Source organism: Grampus griseus (genome assembly GCF_964374135.1).
Source record: "Grampus griseus genome assembly, chromosome: 11".
Taxonomy (NCBI): Eukaryota; Metazoa; Chordata; class Mammalia; order Artiodactyla; family Delphinidae; genus Grampus; species Grampus griseus.
In genome coordinates, this window is record NC_139005.1 from 97,421,668 (window position 1) to 97,443,141 (window position 21,474).

The following is a 21,474-nucleotide window of genomic DNA, read 5'->3' on the forward strand; positions in this document are numbered from 1 at the left end:
AGGATTTAGTGCTGGGGCAGAGGTCACCCACGAGCATCACGTGACCCCAGACACAGACTGGCACATACCAGCCTGCTTGCCACAGGTGACATTAAGGAAGTCTGAGTCACAGGGTGACTGGCTCAGGCAGGTGGTCATACCCACAGGATGGCCCCTGAGGACACCAGTGCCCAGGGACTACAAGCTCCAACCACATTCCTGCCCAGACAGGTCTAGTTCAAGATCAGAATTTCTGCAGAAGAATCTTGAGCACCAATATTTCTACCCAGCATTCTAGTGTGAAGACAGGATGGGACCACAGCCTGGCCTGGGCTAGAACTCTAGCTCTACCACTGACTTGCTGTGGGACCTGGGACAAGGCACGTCACAACTCTGAGCCTCAGATTCCTTGTCTGTTTAACTTGCTACCCACAACCTGCCTCTGCATCTGCAGTCCCCACTCCTGGAATGGCTCTCTGCCAATCTAAATTCTAGGCTTCCGTACAGACTCAGTTCAGAAACCTATTTCTCTGTGGCTAATCCCCTCCTGGAATCATCTCTCTTCCCTCTGACCACAGTGGTATTAACTGTCTATGTTATGGGCTCAGAGCAGAGCTGGAAGCCCCTTAGAAGCCAACTAGTGATTTTAAAGACAAAGAAATGAGGAATTGATCGAGGAAAGAACTCGCCCAGCATCGTAGAGCAGGTGCACAAGGAAGCTGTGTTGCTCCAGGGATCTTTCTGCTGTCTGGAGCGCCCTTGGACATTTCCAGCTCTACCACTTACCAATGCACATAACCTCTCTGTGCCTCGGTTTCCTCACCCATAAAATGGTGGAGAATAATGCTTACCTCCCAGAGGTGCTGTGAGAATTAACTGAGATGATTGGCTTGAAAACTGTAAGTGGTGTGCACATGTGAGGGTTAGATTCCCTATTACCTCCACAGATACAGCAATAGAGGCATGTGAGCTCCTCGGGGCAGAGATCTGCCTCAGGCATCAGGACACACACAGCAGACAACTGGCATTCAGAAAGCCAGGGCGGGGGGCTTGCAGCCAGCCCAGAAACGCGGCTCAAGAATGGAGCCACACGGCTCTACCAGGCCCCAGGGCCCTGAGAGGTCCTTGGCTGGGACCCCAGGAGAAAGAGGAGGGTGGCGGCCCCATGACTTTAGCACCCATGATGGGACACCATGGTGCAGGGTCCAGGAGGGCTCTGACATCATAAAGGTCCTGGCCCCCATCTCAGCTCCCCTGACTTTTGTCTGGACTCTCCCCCACCCAGGGGCAGTATGAGGTACCAAGGGGGCCCAGAGGTCCTCCTAGTCGGATGCCTAACACAAAGCAGAAGTGCAGCTAATGCACTGTCACTCCCTGCTCTCCCTTTCTGAGCAGCAATCCCTCCCATATGATGTAGTCCGCAAGGAGCGTTTAATTTTCTCAAGTAAATATTCCACGAGGTATGTGCTGTTGTGTCCATTTTATACAGGGGGAAACTGAGGCTCTGACAGGTAAGGGGATTTCCCTAGGTCACTTCAATGCTAAGCTGCAGACATGGGACTCAAACCTGAGTCGACCTGAATTCAGAACCCAGGATCCCTCCTCTGCTCTGTAACACCTCAGGGCTGTGTCAGGAGGCCGTAAAGGTAACGAATCAGGGAGCTCTGACCTGGATCAGCTCCTGGGCTGTCTGCTTTGTCCGCTGAACCATCTTTAGGCTAAAGGAAGAGCAAAGCACTGTTGGTGGATGGTGGCCCGGTGAAGTCCACAGGGGCTGCTCAAACCAAGCTCACTCATTCTGAGGCCACATCAATAGGGTGCAGTGACCAGGAGGTGGGAGGTGAAAGGCGATTCAGGCCCGGCGCTGGTCATATCATACTGAGGGCAGGGCTGGACCCCATGTGCCTAGAGGGACTTGGACAAGCAAGGGGCTGGAGCTTACTGAGCAGACTGCCTGGGTTGGGGATGTCCCTGAGGAGTGGTTGTAGGACATGGGCTGTTCTCCATGGGGAAGAGCAGCCTCAGAGGGACCAGGTCACCACCTTTCCATCTCTGCCAGGCTGCCCCCAGGCAGAGGGTGCAGGCAGGGTCCATGGGCTCAAGAGTGCAGAGCTGGGATCCATGGGGAAAGCCACATGAGACAACGTCTAGAGCTAAATAAAAGAGAAAGCAGGAGAGTCCTTATGAACTGTGAAGTACCATGAGTGATGCTTGGGAAAAGTCTCTGCAATTTTCAAGCTGAGAATAGATGACCTTGACACATGAGCCACAAATAATAAAGACCAAAGAGAAGTCCTCAGAGTATTATAAGCAGCTGAGATATTCAGCCAGGTAAGCCAGGAACACTTAACAACATGCAGCTGAGTGAAGGAGGATGATGGAGCGGAAGGTGGGATTCTCTCTCCCCGTCTAAGACACAAAACAAAGAAATGGGGACAAAGGTGGCCCCAGGGCAAGCCCCAAAGAACTGACGAGAGAGGGGGTAATGAGGGGAGGCCTGATGCCCATGGGAATAGAGGCCTGTGTCCTTGATGGGGACAAAGGACAAGGGAGCAAGGATATACTCAGAGGCCTCCTGAGGCTCTAAATCCTTAACCTGGAGACCCACGTGGCCAGGCCTCCCTCTCCATTGGCAGAGGAAATCCCAAACCCAGAACGTGGGAGTGGGGACAAAGCACACCAGCCCTGGTCAGAGAGGACCGCCAGGGCCCGGAGATTACCTGACTCGAGGGGGGACAGCCCCCTTCCTGCTGCAGGGGTGAGCACCTGTGCCTGCCCCCATGCAGCTGACAGCAGGAGGGGGAAAAGGCCAGCGCAGGCCCCTCGGCTCGTGGAGACGGGTTGGGAGCTGGAGACCCTCCTGCAGGTCCTCACTCTCCGTCCCTCTCCTCTCTCCCTCTCACCTCCACCCCCATCCCCAGGCCCTCCTGGATGCCACTCACTCTTCACTCACCTTCTTGTTTCTCTGCTCTCGACCCTCCAATGACTGCCCAATCCAAACCCCTTATCACGGCGACGGTGCCCTCCATGCCCCACCCACAGTGCACCCCGTCACTCTCATGGTCCAGCTACACTGGCTGCTCGGTTTCTTGAACAGACCACCTTCATTCTCAACCCAGGGCCTTGGCCCTCGCTGTTCCCTCTGCTCGTAAAGCTTTTCCCCAGCTCTCACTTCTCATCTCAGGTCTCACCTCAAATACCACCTCCTCCAAGAAGCCTTCCCAGACCACCTGGTCCCATGTTGCTCCTCCTGAAAACCTCCCCACCGTCATTCTCAGCCTCCTGTCTCCTCACAGCACTGCCACTCCTCGGGATGATCTTATTTTCCCATTTTCCCATTTGCTGTTTAGCATCTGCTCTTGCACCCAAACCAGAATGTAAGTTTTGTTTACAGCTGTGTCCCCAGAGCCTATAACTCATTAAGTGTAAGTCAAGTGCATGGATGAATATGTCTTTTGCTCACATATTTACCCCTTTGCTCCTTTTTCTCTCACACCCGCCTGCCTTTCTCCGCCCTCCCCACCCCTCCTCGGGCTGAATGTCTCTACAGAGTCTGGCCAGGGGCGTAGTGTGGGCTCTGCTCTGAGGACAGGAACAGCAGCCACTCCTAGGAGAGGCCGGAGGCGTGTGGGCCCCAGCATCCTCTGTGCCCGAGAGGGGGAGGGGCGGGGCGGGGCTGGAGGCACTGCTGCCCCCTAACCCTCCCTGAGGAACAAGGGGCGGGGAGCGCTGTGTGGTGGCATCCCGGGGCCTTTGGAACCCCAGCAGAAGCACACGCAGCTGGGATTCTGAGAAGATTTTAATCCCTCTCTCCTCCCGCCCTCTCGTCTCCAGTCAGGGGTTCCCTGCCGATGGACCCAGAGGAAGTCAGAGGTCAAGGTTTCTAGAGTGACGTAGACCATGGGTCACCCCCGAGGGCTGGTGCAGGACAGAGAAAGGATGTGAAGGGAGGCACACCCCACCCCATCATTGCAACCTGCTCCCCAATCTGATATGAGCACGTGGCATTTTTCCATCTTCTGTGAAGTGTCTTGCAAGCAGCTCTACAACGGCACCCAAAGCCCTCTTCTCAGGAGGTTCCGCCCCCAGCGCCCCCATATGGAAATCCCAGAACCAAGATGTGTGTCTCACCTCCCGCCTTCCTTTCTCCCACTGATGACACAGACGCAGGGTGACCTGGGCACATGGCGACCCGGGGTGGACTGAGGCTGCACCTTGCCCAGAAAAGAAGTACCCGGGGCCCCAGGAGCGGGGGCTACAGAAGGACTCGGGGGCCCTCTTCCAGCCCTTGGAGGCCAGCTGCCCACAAGGCCTGGGACAAGAGTCTGTCCTCTCGGTCCTCCATGTGGCTGACAATTCCAGTGCCCACCCTGGGCTAGGGGCCAGGCTCTGAGCTCAGGAGATGGGTCAGGACTCACGGACTCAGGGCAGATGTAGGCACAGGACCAGGGCCACGATGGAATTCAGGAGAGGCCAGTCACTGGGCTGGTCCAACTTGGTCTCCTCAGGCCTGATGGGCGGGTCTGGGCTCCTTGGCCAGGTCCTTGGGAGGAGCAGCCTCAGGCTGGAGGGGGCTGGCGACCAGTAGCTGCAGAGGAAGAGGATGTCGGCGAATGTGGTTTTCAGAGCTTGGGGTTGGGTGAAGCCTGGATCTCTCTTCTCCCAGACCTTGCAATAAGCCCTTTTTCTGGCTGAGCGGGGATTGCAGAAAGGTTCCAGGGTGCCACTCCCTGGGAGCGCTGCACTGATTTCCACTGGGTGTGGGAGGACTGCCGGGGTCTCCAGCCAGAAGGGAGGGCAGGTCGGGGAGAGGTGGGCAGCCCCAACCCAGACCCCACACAGGGCCCGTGGAGATGTCTGGAAGGATGGCAGAAGGACCGGTGGGGACCTGGCAGAGCAGGGAGATGCACTCGTCCTCCGTGAGCTCAGGCCGTCTCTGTGAAGCAGGCAGAGTGACTCCCCCCAGACTGACCGATGCGATGGGTCAGCTGCTGCATCTAGCCCATCACAGGTCTGGCCCACAGCAGGGACCAAACACGCGTGCTGGGGGCTGCGCGGATGGAGGGACAGGGAAACGGATGGTGGGACTGCCTGTCCAGGGTCCGGGGAAACAGCTGGCGCCTTCCCTTCCCAGCTCAGCCACTCCTGTTCTGCCCCGGTCTGCCCGTCTCACCTGCCCGGCCTGAGGAGCTGGTCCTTCATCCTGGAATAGACTTTGAGGACCAAGTTCCTCAGCAAGCCCCGCATCCACCGCAGGTCGCCGGCATGTCGGGCAGCCACGTCACCACCCTGGAGGGAGAGGCGGCCACAGCTCCACCACCCGGCCAAGCCCAAGCGAGCAGCGCCCCCAAGCCCACCGTCCCCACGGGTCCAGAGCAGAGCCGGGGGCCCTGCAACGAGGCGCCAGGGCTAAAGGAAAGGGAAGGGGGTGTTGGCTCCACCGCAGAGCAGGCTGAACACAGGCACCTGCAGAGGCCTGAGGGGGCAGGGACTGATCCCCGATGAACTCTGAACTTGGTGGAGGCCGCTGGGCCCTTTGGGTCATCAGCTCCACAGGGCACAAGTGGGAAGCCCAGGGGTGGAAAGGGCGGGGCTTTGGGGTCAGGCTGGCTTGGGATGCAGCCCGCTCCCCTGTTCATCAGCTGTGTGACCTGGGTGGGTCAGGGAACCTCTCTGGGCCTCAGTTTCTCACAGCCAAGTGAGGATCATTACCTCACCTCCTCCATGTTTCTGTCCCTTCCTCTCTCTCCTCCTCAGACCAGCCCCTGCCCTCCATCCTCCACGCCCCTTCATCCACTACCCTCTCGGCAGCCAGCAACTTTCTAGACACACATCTGACCTTGGTCCTCTCTTGCTCAGCGCCCTCCCATGGCTGCCGTGGCCACTCATGACCAGCAGAGGGCAGCATCATCCAGCTGTGGCTGAGGGGATACCTGGCCAGGCACCGTCTCAGACTTACTGGACACTGCAGGGCCTCCCCTCCCAATGTACTGCCCTTCAAGGGGCCTCTAAACCAGGGCCTCAAACTGGGCAGACAGTCAGTCCACAGGGTGTAGCGTCACAGTGGACTGTCCCCTCATTTGTTCTGGACCTTCTGCCTCTATTATTGCAGCCTACACGTTGAGATTGTAGGTTACAGAAAATACCAAATATGAATTTCCCTGCGGTCTGGGCGGGCCTCCCCATCAATGCTCATAAGTGGATTTTTTTTAACTGCAAAGGCTAGCACTTGCATTTATCCTTTTTGATTTCAACCTGTGGTTTCAGTCTAGAAGCTCTCAGCATAAGAGAAATTCATGTCAGCAGAAAGCTGTCTGCCAGCTTTGGGTCACCAGCAATTTAGACAGCAGGGATGAGCTAGTCATTAACTCAGCATGGAGCAGGACAGAGACCTGTGGCTCACTGTCGTAGACCTTCTTGTAGGGAATAGAGACGTTTTACAAATACAGATCTCTCCATGACACTTTCCTGCCCAAACCCTTCACTGCCTTCATGCAACCATCAGGATAAAGACCACACCCCTCACCTGGCTACAGACTCCTGCCTGTCCAGCCCTTGCCAGCCTCCTCAGCCCCACCTTGTACACACTCCACATTTTGGCCCCAGCCACAGCAGCCCCCCTTTCTGTTCCTCAGATGAGCCTTACTCCCTTCTGCCTTCTGCCCCAGGACCTTTGCACGTGCTCTTTCATCCATCTGGAACACTTTTCCCTTCCTTCTTTGCCTAGAGGACTCTTACTCATCCTTCAGATGATAGCTCAAAAGATATCTCCCCTAGGTAACCTTTCCTGACCAGATAGACCCTCTTGTGAACTGTCCCAGTTCACAGCCAGTGTAGACCTCTCCTAGGAATCTACAGCCAGGGTAGACCTCTCTAGGTATCCCTAGGCACAGCTGGAGCGCACAGGGGAATGTGTGATGATCGGTGGGCTGTGAGCTCCACAAGGCAAGGAACTGGGTCTGAGTCAGTGCTGCCTCCCAGCTCCCAGCCCAGACTTGGCCCTTGGTAGACCCTCAATAGCTATTGATGGAATGAACGAACAAACAATGCAGAGTGATCCATTAACCAACAGAGTTAGAACCGTTAGTGAGGGCCTAACTACAGCCAATCTGCCCTGGAAAGGCCTCGTTTTGTAGAAAAGGAATCTGAGGCCCAGAGAGGTCAAGATACCTGGCCCGGGCCACACAGTTAATCTGAGGCAGACCAGCCCCTAGAGTTATCCTCAGAAACATCACATTTTCTCTGAGGCTCTGACAGGTGCAACAGTGGGCCAAAGATCCTAGAGGCAGGAGGGGCCAGGCACTGACCGGGCGGCCCTGTTTCCAACAGATGGATGGGTCACAGCTGCTACCCCGCCTTCCCATCAGTCCTGTCTTGTAGAGGAGACCACCAGACTCCTCGAGGTCATGCAGCCAACAGCAGGCAGTGTCGGGACACCAGCCGGGCTCTGCCCCCCGCAGTGTTCTGGCCGCCCTTCCTGCCACGGGCACTGGTCTCAACGAGCCAGGCCCTTCCCAGTACCCCTGGCCAGGCCTCACCTTCTGCTCTGGAAGTAGACATACTCAAAGGGCCGTGTGCAAGGTATGTTAGCGCCCACCCAGGGCCCGCCTGGCAGAAGGAAGCCCTGGTGCGGGGGTCCCTCAGACAGGCTTTCTTCAGTGCTACAAGAGAGGCCATGGTGGCCCACCCCTTCCCCCAGCCACCCCCTCAAGGTCACCCTTAGGGAAGATAGCCCGAGCCCCTCTCTACCTCGCACAGGCCATGAAGGACACCCCACCCTCAGCCGGTCTGCAGAGGAAGCAGCTGCATTTACGGAACCCCTACCAGGCTCCCTTGTTATTCCTGAAATGACAGAGTGCACCCCTTTCGCAGATGAGCAGACTGAGGCTCAGAGTGAAGTGACTCGCCCAAGCCCATTGCCGGGAAGTGGCAGGGCCAGGATGGACCCAAGGCCTGTCAGGCTCCCCACGCTGCTTCCATCTCTCCTGCCCCTCTGGAAAGTCTGCTATGGCCCCCAGGGTGGGACAAGTGTCCCCCCATACTTCCCTGGCTAACAGCAACACATCAGCGGTATTAATAACAGCAGCCGTGACCACGTGACCACTTCCCGAGCCCCCAGCCCCTTAATGGACCAGAGCGTAAGGGCCCGGCATCCTGGCCGGGGCAGAGCCGGAGCCCGAATCCCGGCCTCCAGACCACGGCTCGGCCACGCACACACCACCAGCCTCGACTCGGGGTTCACGAACAACAGTCCCAGGACCCGGCACCCCATTATCTGCCGTGTGGCCTAGGACGAGTCCCTTCCTGTTCCTGAGCCTAGGTCACCTCCTCTGAAAAATGGGAACACGGGCAGGACCTACCTCCCTGGGGAAGGTGAGGATCAAGGGATGTGTGTAAGGGCGGGGCCTGAGGGGCGGTCTCTGCCCCATCTGAGAGGCTCTCTGGTGCCCCCATGTGGCTGCAGAGACACTGCCAGAGTCCCAGAGCCCCAAGCTTGGGCCTCAGGGGCTCAGCGCAGATCCAGGCCCCCTTCTGCGTGCCCTGTGTGGTGTCCTGCGCAGAAAGAGGTGCCCTCCTTATCCCTTTGCCCACCCCCTTGTCCCTGCTCTGGCCTCGACCACCATCATCTCTCCACCCAGCCTCCCACCGTGTCAGCCTGTCCCCTCCTGGCTAAGTACAGCAAACACTAGACCCAGAGTTCAGAGCAGTAGCGAACTCTGAAAAGGAGGGGTCGCCCCCCACCCCGGGGGCTCTCCATCTCTCCTCCTGCAGCTTTCAAGGCCGCCTGCCCCACCCTCCCAGCCTCCCCAGGCTCATCTCTGCTACCCCACCCCTCCCTCAGCCACAGGGGCCTCCAACTCTCCCCCACCAAACCCAGGACATTTGCACCTGCTGTGCCCGCTACCTGGATGCTCACCTTCCCCCTCTTTTGCTTGGCCAACTCCTCCTTTCAAGTCTCACTTAGATGCCACTCAAACTCCCACTCCCACCACGATTACATGTGCCTATCCTTTCCTGTTGAGGCAATTGTGACCTTTAGGTCACGGAGCAAGAGAGCTGACTAAATGGTTTGTTAGCTGTGTGGCCTTGGGCAAGTCACTTAAGCTCTCTGTGCTATGGTTTCCTCAACTGTACAATGGGGACAATTCAGTACCATCCTCAGAGAATTATTGGGGGGGGGATGAAATGAGTCCATCTCCATCTGGAGAGTCCAGAACCTTCTGTGTGTGCCTCTCCTCTGTCCCTCAGCACCTCTTGCCCTTCCCTGGGCAGTGGGCAAAGACCTGGCTTTCTCAGACACAGACATGTGCTTGAATCCCCCAATTGCAGGCTCTGAGACCTTGGTGAGCCCCTTCCCCTCTCTGAGCTTCAGTTTCCTCATCAGTGAAATGGACTAAGGAAAATGGGCCCCCGTTGTGGTGAGGAGTGAAGGGGGCAGCATGAAAGGAGCCCCAGCTCCACGCCTAGCACTTAGATTGTCGATAAATGAGTCCTCTTTCAGACCACGAGAACCTGCAGGGCAGGGCCCCTGGCCTTGGGCTCCTGCGTGCAGGGCACCTGGTAGGTGAGCAAGTATAGGACGGGAGGGGCAGTAGCAGCCTCCAGCTCCGGGGAGAGCTACTCAAAGCCGAGCACATCCCTGACCAGCACACTGGGCACTGGCCTCTGTCACAGTCAGCATCCCGGGTCCCATCCGTTGGGGCTGGGGGCTCCTTAGATGCCAACGTCCACAGCACTGGCTCCCTGGTGAGTCCTGGGTCGGGGAGAGGAGGGATACAACAGGTCAGCACATCTGGAGCCTCCCGGTGACAGTGGCCTACCCAGCTCTGGGGACCCGGTTGCCACAGGAGGGATGGACCCGTGGCTTGCCCTGAATGACTCCGTCCTGTGCTCCCCGGCCCTGCCCTGCCCCCCGATTCCTACGCACCTGCTAGTGGTTAACAGACCCCAGGCCCTGAAGACTCAGCCCAAGGTTCAGATCCTGTGGTCACCACCTGCTATAGCTCTGTGACCTAACAGCTCCATGCTTGGTTTCCCTCCCTGGGAGAGGGGGAAATTAAGACCTACTGCAGACGGCTGTTCCGAGAATTAGATGTGATAAATACAGAAAGCTCAAGCCCAGGTCTGGGCACGATATGTGCTCAGCAAATGCTTCCAGCTGCCGTGTGTTTGGGGCTGTAGAGCAGGGGTCAGGGCAAGGGCTCTGGAGCCAGACGGCCTGAGTTCAAACCTCAGTTCTACCACTTTGAAGAGCATTGCCCTGTGGCATGACATCCAAGCTCTCCAGCTAAGAAACCTCTCTGGCCCACCCAGTACTCTGTCACTCACACTCACACACACACACACACACACACACACACACACACACACACACGCTCTCCTGCAGCCCCACTGAGGTATGTGCCCTCAAGGTACCAGGCTCTGTTCCTTTGCGCTTGCCCTTCTTCCCTCTGCCTAGAGTGCCCTCTTCCTTTCCATCCTCAATCTCTCTATAGTCTTCATCACTAGTTAAAACCCAGCTTATATGTCACCACCTCCAGGAAGCCCTCCTTGCCCACCTAACCCATTGGGCTGGGTTAGGTGCCCCCGCTGGGCTCCCACGGCCCTGAGCATCCCTCCATCACCCTGAGGAGATGCTCTCTCTGGATCTGTCTCCCTCGCACCAGGTGGTGGGCAGCTTGAGAGTAGGACACATGTGTGATTCCTCTCTGTGTCCCCAGCTCAGGCCAAACATAGAGCAGACGCTGAGGAAGAGAATGAGTGAGCCGAGGTCGCTAAAAACTCAAACAGCTGAAAAGCGGGGTTCACCTGGCACTCACGTGGGGGGGATCCCCAGCTACTGTGGAGGCTGCCACCTACCGCATCTCTCCAGGAACCTCAGGGCGTCCAGGTAGCCTTGTCTGCAGTTGTCGGCCACTCCCTGCCAACACACAGGTCAGGGTGGGATGGGGAAGGCCTGGACCTGCCCCTCGAGTTGGTGGTCACAGGCCAGAGACTCATCTTCAACTGCAAGTGATCCCAGGGCAGCCTATGCTTCCCAAGAGACGCCTCAGCAGGGCTCAAGGACCCTGAGGGTCCCTGCCCAGCACTGGGCAGAGAGGGTCCCAGGACTTCAGGTGGAGCAGATCTGCTTGAATGGCCTTCTTCCCCGCAGCCTCGTTCACTTTCTGGCTCTGAGACTCCCTGGCTGCGGGCTCTTGCTCCAGACGCTACTCTCTGGCCTCAGTTCCATCCCCTGAGAAACAGGCCTGGCCAGAGATTCCTGGTTCCCTGAAGATCAGTACATGGTGGTTCCCTTTGCCCTTTGATGCTCACTGCCAGAACTGCCAGGACCAGCCTGAGATGGAAGAGGAGTGCCGGAGCCCAGCCCTGTCTGTCTCAAACAGAGCCCCACTCGTGGGGGAAAAGTACCCGCAGGTCCAGGAAGGAGCTCTGCCTTCCCTTTCTGTGTGACCTCCAGACATCCACACTGTCTTTCTGAGAGCCTTGCCTTCCTTGTCTATAAAATAGGGCTGAGATTTTCTGTCCACCCCATGGGCGTAGGGAGGATCAGCTTAAATGAACAGGACCTTGTTTCATAAATTACAAAATACTGCAGGACCATAAGAGGTGTGAAGGAATAGGGGAGGGCCAGGATGTGATTGGGGTGGAGGAACGTGTGATGACGGTAAACTGTTGGCAAGAAATACTTCCAGAAATACCAAGGGGCAAAAAGCAGGAAATGCAGGTCTACTGTCCATCGTTTTCTGTGCTTGCGCCTTGCCACCATACAGAGAGTCAATTTGGCCACTGTCTAGGGCAGCATTTAAGAGCGTGGGTCTGGGCTAGCTGAGGATTTGAAGCCTGGCTCTGCTGCTTCCAGGCTGTGTGACTTTGAAGAAGTTGCTTAACCTCTCTGAGCCTTGGTATCCTCCCCCAAGAAACTGAGGTGACAACAGTACCTTGTCACAGAGCCTGACCCAGAAGAGCATCGGCAGAGGCCTGGCTTAAACCGAAGTTCAGCAGAGTTGGCCTTGGTGCACTGCCTTGAAGTGGGGGACGAGTAAGGGTACAACTGGAGCCCAGGCTGAGTTCAAGGGCTTGGCTGTGAGACTCAGGACATGTGTCCTGACTGCCCTGAGGCTGTGGGGAGGGCTCAGGGGCACAGAGTCTGACTCAAGGGGGCACTAGATCACAGCCAAACCTCTAACACCTTCAAGGCCGTTCACGGGGTCCCGACCTACCTCGGGGCTGGAGGTGACCCCCGGGAAGAAGTTCTTGGTGCAGATCTGGAAGGTGGCATTGAAGGCGTTCAGCTCATGCATGCTGGCCAAGCTGCTCTGGGGGCAGATGTCCACTGTCCCGTGGAAGGGAAACACGGTGATGGTGGAGGGGGAGTCCACAAGGGCAAGTTGTTGCTCAGAGCGCCGTCGATGTAGCGCTGCAGTTCAGGGGGCCGTGCTGCTCTCAGGGTGCCCTCTGCCCACACAGCCCCGAAGCCACCCCAGGAAACACGCTGTAGCCAGTCACCTCTAGCTGCCCCAAACCACTAAGTGGACCCCAGTCCAGGATGCTCTGAGCACCCCGGGAGCAGCGGGGGGAGGGGCCCTGGCACACAGTAAGTCTTCCAGGAGCACTGTTTTCTCCACCCACACACCTCTCAGCAGTAGGGACCCGGGCGGCCCAGAGTACAAGGCAGGGCCCGGTCATTGAGCCCCCAAAGCGCACTTACCTCCCCTCTGAACTCGGGGAGAATCATCCCACAGTAGAAAGGGAAGGATAAGGTGCAGACCAAGGCCTGGGGAAAAAAGTCAGTGGCAACACGATTGTTCAGAACCTGCTCTGGGCATGGTGTCTAACCCGAGAGCAGTCTGCACCCGTGGGTGTCAGGAGTGCTGTGTCCAGGGAGGGGGGCTGAGGGCCAGGGAGGCGTCGCCACATCCCAGCCAAGTTCTCAAAGTTAAGAAGGGATCTGAGGGAATTCCCTGGCGGTCCAGTGGTTAGAGCTCCACACGTCCACTGCTGGGCGCACAGGTTCGATCCCTGGTGGGGGAAGTAAGATCTCGGAAGCCGTGAGGCACAGCAAAAAAAAAAAAAAAGGGGGGGGGGATTTGAACACAGGTTCATCTTGACACCCGCCCTCCTCTTCCTACTGACAGGACCCTTGCTGACTCAGGACTGCTGCAGAAACCTTTCCCCCAAGGACAGACAGGCATCAAGTACCATTTCTCCTTCATCCAACATCCAGGAATTCCCCACTGAGAATCTAGTTATGTCTCCCAAAGTGCGTTCCCTGGACACTGGTCCTACCACGGGTACCTCAAACAACAAATCCTGATTCTCTCCCTACTTGGAAAACATGGTCTACTCTTCCCAGTAGAGGCTCTGACAAGTCCTGCAGTGAAAAAGATGCTTAACAGAGACCCTGACGCTAGTGACTAGTGACGTTTGGGGCTGGAGAATTCTCTGATGGGGGAAGGGCCGCTGTCCTGTGCACTGCAGGACGTTTAGCAACCGTCCCTGGTCTGTATCCTCGAGATGCCAGTACTTAGTGCCCATGTGCACATCCTGGGGATGGGCCAGGATCTTCCAGGAGCATTTCACCCAGGACCCGAGACCCAGATTTGACAAGTGGATGCTAGCCTACTTGGGTCTGGAGTGGACTCTGCCACTGAGGCTTGGGACAAGTCACTGCCTCTCTCTGGGCCTCAGTTTCCCCACCTGTAAGTCGGGGAAATTGAGCTACATCACAGACCTCAACCTTTTCAAGAATGAGGGTCTCACTTCACGCACACACCTGGGGAGTCGCCTGGCAATTGTTTTAGCATCCACTGACGGAGAAAATACCGAACGACCAAGAGCTGCTGTGAATTCAGCGACACTGGGGTAAAGGTGAGCAGTGTATTGGTCACAACAAATACTGGAAAATGCTTGTCCCTGTGTGTCCAAAGCGATCCGTTTACCTCCATCACAGGCTTGCATGGTGTGGACCCAGGTCTGGGGCCTCCACCCGTTCCCTTCCACGTGCCCAATGCCCAGCATGGAGCCTGGGCACAGCAGGTCCTGACTCTGTCTAGAGGCAACAGGGCCGTGGGCCTGGGGGGCAGGCATAGGGACCAGAGAGTCCACCCAAGTCCCACTTTAAGAAGTCCAGAAGCATGATTTGCACAGAGTATTTATAAAAAGACTTCAGACGACCAACTCTGAGGCTTTGCCTGTAAGACATTGGAGTCCGAGCTACTCCGGACAAATGGGACTTGAGGGGCTGGAAGCGCCGTCCAAAGGCCCCCGCTGCTCGGTGTGTGCAGGGCGGAGGGACAGACAGAGACCAGCAGAGGCCCACGGAGAAGCGGGCAGGGGCTGGGATGGCTCCCCAGGCCTCCTTCAGGACGCAGGGTCCAACCTCCTTATTTGTCCTCAGAAGACCAAGGGTGGAAGGTCCCCCCTCAAGTGCCTTTCCAGGGCCAGGCACTGAGCAAGGTCTTTTCCCATGCAGCCCCCCAAACCTATGAAGCAGGACTAGTATCCCTTTTCACAGATGAAGGGACTGGAGCCCAGAGATGCCAGGGGGCTCGCTCAAGTAACACAGCCAGTTAGGGCCAAGCTGGGCCAGGGGGCTGGGCCTCCAGGCCTGGGCTGCCCCCAAAATGCTGCCCTAATCCTGCAAGGGAAGAGGGGACCAACTCTTCACAGCATCACCAAGACTCGGCCCCCAGAAGGGGGGAAACCAGCCCTGGGGGTGACCCTGCTAACAGGTCAGCCTCAGGGGCCCCGGGACTGTCCGGTGAGCAGGGCAGGTCCCCACATGACAGCCCTGGGACTGGGATTACTTCTGAGTGCGGTGACCCAGAGCTTCAGCCTGCACTCCCACCCCCAACGAAGCCCACTCTTAGGGTGCCAGGTGCCACTGCTTCCCGTCACATAGCTGGGGCGCTGGCCACACTTCCATACCCCAGCCCCAGCCTTGAGGAGGGGCCAGGAACAGCTACCTGACCCTGCCCCCCACCCAAGATGGAACAAAGGGGACTCCTGGCCCGGGGAACTCCCCTGAGACGAGAGCTGGGGCTCTGAGTGGACAGTAACACCCATTTGATAGATCTAAGCACCAAAGCCAACCTTCCTTCCTTCCTTTATCTCTTGTGCCCCACCTCCATCCAAAAAGACCGTATGGGGGAATTCCCTGGTGGGCCAGTGGTTAAGACTCTGAGCTCTCACTGCCAAGGTCCCGGGTTCAATCCCTGGTCCAGGAACTAAGATCCCACAAGCCACACAGCGTGGCCGGGAAAAAAAAAAAAAAAGAAAAAACGACTTATGAGGACTTGTAAAATATATCCACGATGTGATTTTATTATTATTTTTTTTTTTGATGAAAGAAATGGGGACAAGGGCAAGTACTGGAGGTGAAATCGAGGTTGACGATGAGACACAGCAGCAGACGGGGTGTCTGAGCTTCATCCTGAGAGAGCAGGAGGGTGTTTTAGATGGAATCTCGAAGGCAAGACCCAGAAATGTGAACACTGAGCGGCTGCAGTCTCAGGGCCTCTTGGGGAAGCCTAGGCTGGCCCAGACCCAACACCCTTTTCCCTGCACCCTGCCCTTCCCTCACTGTGTTCACCCCCGAAAGGGAATCAGTCAGGGAAGGCTGCCTTGAAGGGAGGGAGGATGGTGGGAGGCAGAGATTCAAGAGGGACTTTCTAGAGCAAAGGCACAGAGATGGGAAAGCATAAGGTGTGTCCGGGACTCAGTGAGGGGCCTGTGGGAGGGACCAGAGGGCGTGGAGGGCAGTGATTCCAGATGAGCCTGCTGAGGCAGGTGGGGCTTTAGTGGGGAGGATAAGAGCGGACAGGGGTCTGGGCAGAGGGCATGGGTGTCAGCAGCGGGGCCCAGGCTGTGTCAGAACAGATGACAGTCGGTTTGCCCTCTGTGGCCCAAGGCCCAAGGCTCCAGGAAGGTGTCCACGGCAGCTGACGGCCAGGCTCAGCTTCCTGGGCTTCCCCTCTGCCTCCAGCCTCCCTCACCCTGAGCGGAATGCGGGCGGGTCGGGGTGGAAGGCCGGGCTCAGCAGGGCTGCGCGTGCCCTGCCCCCCTGGGAGCTTGTTTCTGCATCTGTGGAAAGGGAATAGCAATGCTGCCTCCAACTGGCCAGTGCCTGTTTATGAAAGATGGTGAGGTCACCGTCACCACCACCCGCTCCCTGTGGTGGGACGCACCACGGGGAGCTTGACTTAGGAGGCCTCAGGGATGCGGGAGGAAGAAGGGCCGGGACAGAGCCCTTCAGTCTCACCAGCCGTCAAGGCCAATGGCAACCTGCTTGTAAGGAGAGGCGTGGCTGAAGCAGGGCCACCTTTGTGTGCCGGCGGGACGGCAGGGGTGGGGCGGGCAGAGCCCGTTGGTGGGCAGCACAGACCACTGGGAAAGTGCCCCTAGAGCGGGCGACTGAGAGCCCGTGTCTCTGTGCCCTGCCAGGTGCCTGGTCCCATGCAGAAGGGCGCCCACAAGCCCCCGCTGAATAGACTCCAGGATGGGCCAGCCAGGGGCAAGCGCCTGTTTCCAGCACAGGACCAGGCAAAGTGAGACCCCTACAGAGAGGCGTGTCCTTCTCCTGGCCCCAGGTCAGCACCCAGTCCTCTCCCCACATCTCTCCCTGGAAGAGACAGCCCTCGCCCAGCCCAGCCCCAGCTCCTGACACACCCACCCCGTCCCTCTTGGAGCTGCACCTCCAGCCTGGAATTTTCCATCACCTACAGCAACCTCCGCCCGCCACTTCTCCACTCCCTCCCATCCTCTCCCAGTGCCAGAGGTGGAGCATCACTGAGCCTCCCGCACTGTCTCACTGCCAACTCCTCAATCATCTCACCTCTTCCCTCCTTCCCTGGGACCCAGCAGGCAGGGGCCTCATCACCTCTCACCCCATCACCCGTAGCCTCCCACGCCCATGGCAAGGCGGCTCACAAACCTCCCCCGAGCGCCTTGCCGTCCCCCTCCTGCAGGTGTGAACCCAGCTCCTCCGAGACAGAACGCCCCCATGTGCTTCCAGATCCCTTCAGCCTGGCTGAACCCAGCCCCCCACCCCGCCCCTGCCACCGGGTCCTGCTGCTGTCTCGGTAGAGGGCTTGTAGATGTGGAGCTGATTGGAGCCCGGGGCGGCACACCTGAGCTGTTTCCCGACTCAGACCTCCCAGGCTGGGCCCCCACAGGCAAGTCACTTCCCCTCTCTGAGCCTGTTTCCTCACCAGACTGGGGCTGATAATGTCTACCTGTATCACTGCCAGCAGACCATGGGCCTTCCAAATCATCAGAAGGGTCACACACATACGCAGCAAAGAACAACTCAGACCATAGAAGGAAAGATTTAAAAAGACGCAACACAAACGAAAACAAAGCACAAGAAAGAACCAAACTCATCAGATGCAGACGCAGCATCAAAGACTCTCTGGCTGCTGCAAGAGGAGCAGATGTACATGGACCAGCAAGGGCCATGCCTTCGAGGAAGAAGCGTGGTACTGTGGTGTGCATAGGATTGCACCTCTTGGGTGATTTTTTTTATAAAGGAGGATAATAGGGGATATAAACACATGAGACTATAAGGATCGAACCTCTCTGGGAAGATCCACAAGGAACTAGAACGCTGGTGCCCCTGGGGAGCAGAGCTGGAGGGATTTACCAGGGGAGGCAGGAAAGGGGTAGGGGCTTAAGAGGTACAAAGTACTATATATAAAATAAATAAGCTACAAGGATATATTGTACAACACAGAGAATATAGCCAATGTTTTATAATAACTCTAAATGGAGTATAACCTTGAAAATTGTGAATCATTATATTGCACACCTATCATTTATATAATATTGTAAATAAACTGTACCTCAGTAAAAAAAGGAAAACATAAAAGGCTGTATCCTTGGAGCAGCTTCTGGGAGCTGGGAGGGCAAGCAGAAGGCGTATTCTAAGAACAGGAAAGGGGGTGGGAGCCTCCAATCGCCCGGGTCCAGCTCGCAGGTCAGCTAGCGGTCACGTCTTTTTTTTTTTTTAAATGTTTATTTATTTATTTATTTCTGGCCGTGCTGGGTCTTTGTTGCTGCCCGCGGGCTTTCTCTAGTTATGATGAGCAGGGGCTACTCTGCGTTGTGGTGTGCAGGTTTCTCATTGCAATGGCTTCTCTTGTTGCAGAGCATGGGCTCTAGGCATGCCGGCTTCAGTAGTTGTGGCACGTGGGCTTAGTAGTTGTGGCTCACGGGGTCTAGAGCGCAGGCTCAGTAGCTGTGGTGCATGGGCTTAGTTGCTCCGCGGCATGTGGGATCTTCCCGGACCAGGGCTCAAACCCGTGTACCCTGCATTGGCAGGTGGATTCTTAACCACTGCGCCAGCAGGGAAGTCCCAGTACCATACTGTTTTGATGACAGAAGCTTTGTAGTATAGTTTGAAGTCAGGGAGTATGATACCTCCAGCTCTGTTCTTCTTTCTCAAGATTGTTTTGGCTATTTGGTGTCTTTTGTGTTTCCATACAAATTTTAAAATTATTTGTTCTGTGAAACGCACATATTTATACAGTTCTGTGAAAATGCCATTGGTATTTTGATAGGGATTGCATTGAAATGAATCCGTAGATTACCTTGGGCTCCAAGGAATCGGCCTTGAATTAGAAATGTGTTGATGGTGCTGAGCTATCTGGACTGGGTTCGTGACTAAACCCAGTTGAGGCCTCTATATAAACTTTAAGATTCTGGTGGGTGCCTGTGGAAACCTACTTATCTTGCAGCTGCCCAAGGCAAGCCTTGTAAGTAAGTGCCCTTGCTTATTAAACCTGCCACGTATCAATCTGGAGTGGCCTACCTCTTTCTTTGGTCTCTCCCTGCCCCCCAAGTTGGGGTCCAGCCTCAGATTATACCTGAGGAGGCTGGGAAGCAACAGCAATGTGGACCCCTCACTCAGCCATCCACAGCAGCTGATACCCTTAACCTAAGGAGACCAGCAGGCACAGGTGTCATGATCACACCTGTCCCTCCACAAGGTTGTTGTGGGGACTGACTCTGAGGGGTATAAGTACCCACAGAGGATCTCATAAATATTTGGGGAAATGAATTGTCCTCTAAATCAAGCAGAGAGAGGTTTGGGCATCAAAATCCAGATCTTAATGTAAGTGTGATCCCCCCCGGACGTGGTTTCTGGGTAGCAGAATAAAAGGGGTGCAACTGGAGGCTAGGACTAGTGTAGTAGGCAACAGGGACGATGATGGTAGTGGGGCTGGGATTAAGATGGCCAGAGTGGAAGACATTCAGGAGGGAGAAGAGGCAGGACCCATGACTGAAGAGACTGGGGGTGGGGGGGAGCAATCTGGATGACACCCAGGTTTCTGCTCTGTGTGACTGGGTGGACAACAGTGTCATGGGCTGAGATGGGGATCTGGGAGACAGAGCAGACTTGGGACAGGTGATGAATTCAGCTCCGGGCATGTCTCTGGTGTCTGGGAAACGTCTAGGTCAGGCCCCCCATTTCTAGCTGAGGCAGGTGAGACCCAAGAGAGTGACGTGCCCCACTCCACACAGCAAGGTGCTGACCCCACTTGGGGGGGCTTTCCTGCCCCACTTCCTCACTATTGTTTAAAAGGTCTCGTGAGCAGAACAGAGCGTGGCTTCTATAAACGGAAACTGGCTCCCCTAACCTGCTCCCAGATACAGCCCCGTCAGGACACGTGCATGGCTCATGGCTGCAGCCAGGTGACGGTGCATGAAGTCCATGGTACTGACCTCTCCGTTCGGGTCTATACTTGAAAATTTCCATAAGACGAAGTTCCATCCAGACACGCCTTGTGCGTGAGCGAATATCCTGTTATTCACCCACTGAACCTCTCTGTCGGCGCTGCTCCGGGGTTGGGCTCTACTTTTCTTGGGCTCTTTGTCTGCCCTTCTGTCCGGCTCAGGAACTGAGCGGCCTTGGGAAGCCTGAGTCAGCAGCATCCTCGCCTCAGCGACTGTGGGCCTCGGGGCTCACCCTGTCCTGAACCGACTCACCTAGCCTGCTGGCAAGTAACCCCAGGCTGTCTCTAGAATGGACCCCAGCTGGGGGCAATCAGAGGTCCCGGCTGACTCTGGCCCCTGGGGAGAAATCGAACCACATCAGACAAAGCCCAGGACCGCCTTACCCCACAGGCATAGCCATGCTGGGCCCCGGAGAAGCTCTGCCTGGAACCCCAAGGGACTCTGAGATCCAGGGACCCAGCTCACGCTCCAGTCCCCTTAACATTATCCCGGTTGGTCATCCAGCCTTGCTTGAGCGCCCCTGTGGATGGGGAACTTCCTTCTGATAAAGGAGCCCTCTTTCCCATGAGAGAAATCTATTAGAGTCTAACTCCCCGCACCTGCCGCTGCTGGTTCCAGCTCAGCCCTCGGAGGCCTCAGAACAGATTCACTCCTGCCCAGGGACAGCCTTGCAGAGACAGGTACCCAGGACCTCAAACAGGTCCTTCTACCACTGCGTCTCGGTCCATGTCTGGGTGGGTCTCCTGAGAGTGTTCCAGGTGGTCAGTGCCCCCCTAAGATGCAGGACCCAGCACAGAAACTCCCGCTCCTGGGATAGCCGTAGTGCTGACTTACCTCCTTCATTATGGACACTCCGCTTCTGTTAATGTGGCCCAGGGTCTCATCAGCCTTTGGTAAACCTTATCATACTGATGTCTGACAGGCAGTTTCCAGCCATTTAAATGCCACTTTGTTATAAAGCAGAAACTAACACACCGTTGTAAAGCAATTATACTCCAATAAAGATGTTAAAAAAAAAAAAAGTAAAAAGAGAGAGGTAAGATTACTTTTAATAATGTATTTTATTTAACTCAATATATCTAAAATATTATCGCTTCCACTTGCAATAAATATAAACAAGAATTTATAAGAGATTTTATTCTTTTTTTCCCCTAAGCCTTCTAAATCTTTTGCTTTTAAAACACATCTCAATTAGGATATTAAATTTTCAGCAAGCCGTGTTTCAAGTGCTCAGTAGCACAAGTGGCTGGCGGTGATCACATCGGACAGTGCAGGTCTAGAACCCAAGAAAGAAAGAAACTGACATCTCCTGGCATGTACTGCTTCCTAGACCCCTGGTGTCTCTGAGAGGAGGGAGTGGGTGGCTGCCCCCAGGGAGCCCGCCATCCATGGAGGAAGACACACAAGCAGGGATGACGGGCTGGGACGAGCTGGGATGGCCAGTGTGGGTTCAGAAGGGTGGAGTTCAGGGGCCAGCCGTTCCATGGAGACATGTCCAGGGATTCCAGAGGAAGAGCAATGTTTGAGCTGGGCTTGGAGATTGAACAAGGATTCATCAGGTAGGGAAAAGAGGACAGGCACAGAGGGAAGAGCATGAGCAAAGGCACCGGGGCAGGGAGGAGGGAAGGATGAGAATCCAGTGTAGCCCGTGTGGGCAGGAGGGGGGGCGGGGCGGCAGGAGGCCTGGGTGTCAGGCTGAGTTTCTGTGTATTTTGTGCTTCAGGAACTGGATTTTGCAAACCTTGGGGTGGCTGTCCA

At 56.2% G+C, this 21,474-nt stretch overlaps 1 protein-coding gene across 1 annotated transcript; it reads right to left on the reverse strand.

Annotated features, from left to right (window-relative positions):
- Positions 1-4,401: 4,401 nt before the first annotated feature.
- PNPLA5 (patatin like domain 5, triacylglycerol lipase) lies at positions 4,402-13,928 on the reverse strand (the record flags this gene model as incomplete). The annotated part of the gene is given in 12 exon segments (XM_082666201.1): positions 4,402-4,567; positions 5,153-5,240; positions 5,243-5,268; positions 7,577-7,640; positions 9,576-9,597; positions 9,601-9,647; positions 9,650-9,733; positions 10,840-10,900; positions 12,204-12,364; positions 12,367-12,400; positions 12,692-12,757; positions 13,923-13,928. Coding segments are annotated over 12 exon segments (825 nt in total).
- Between the last annotated feature and the right edge of the window lie 7,546 nt (positions 13,929-21,474).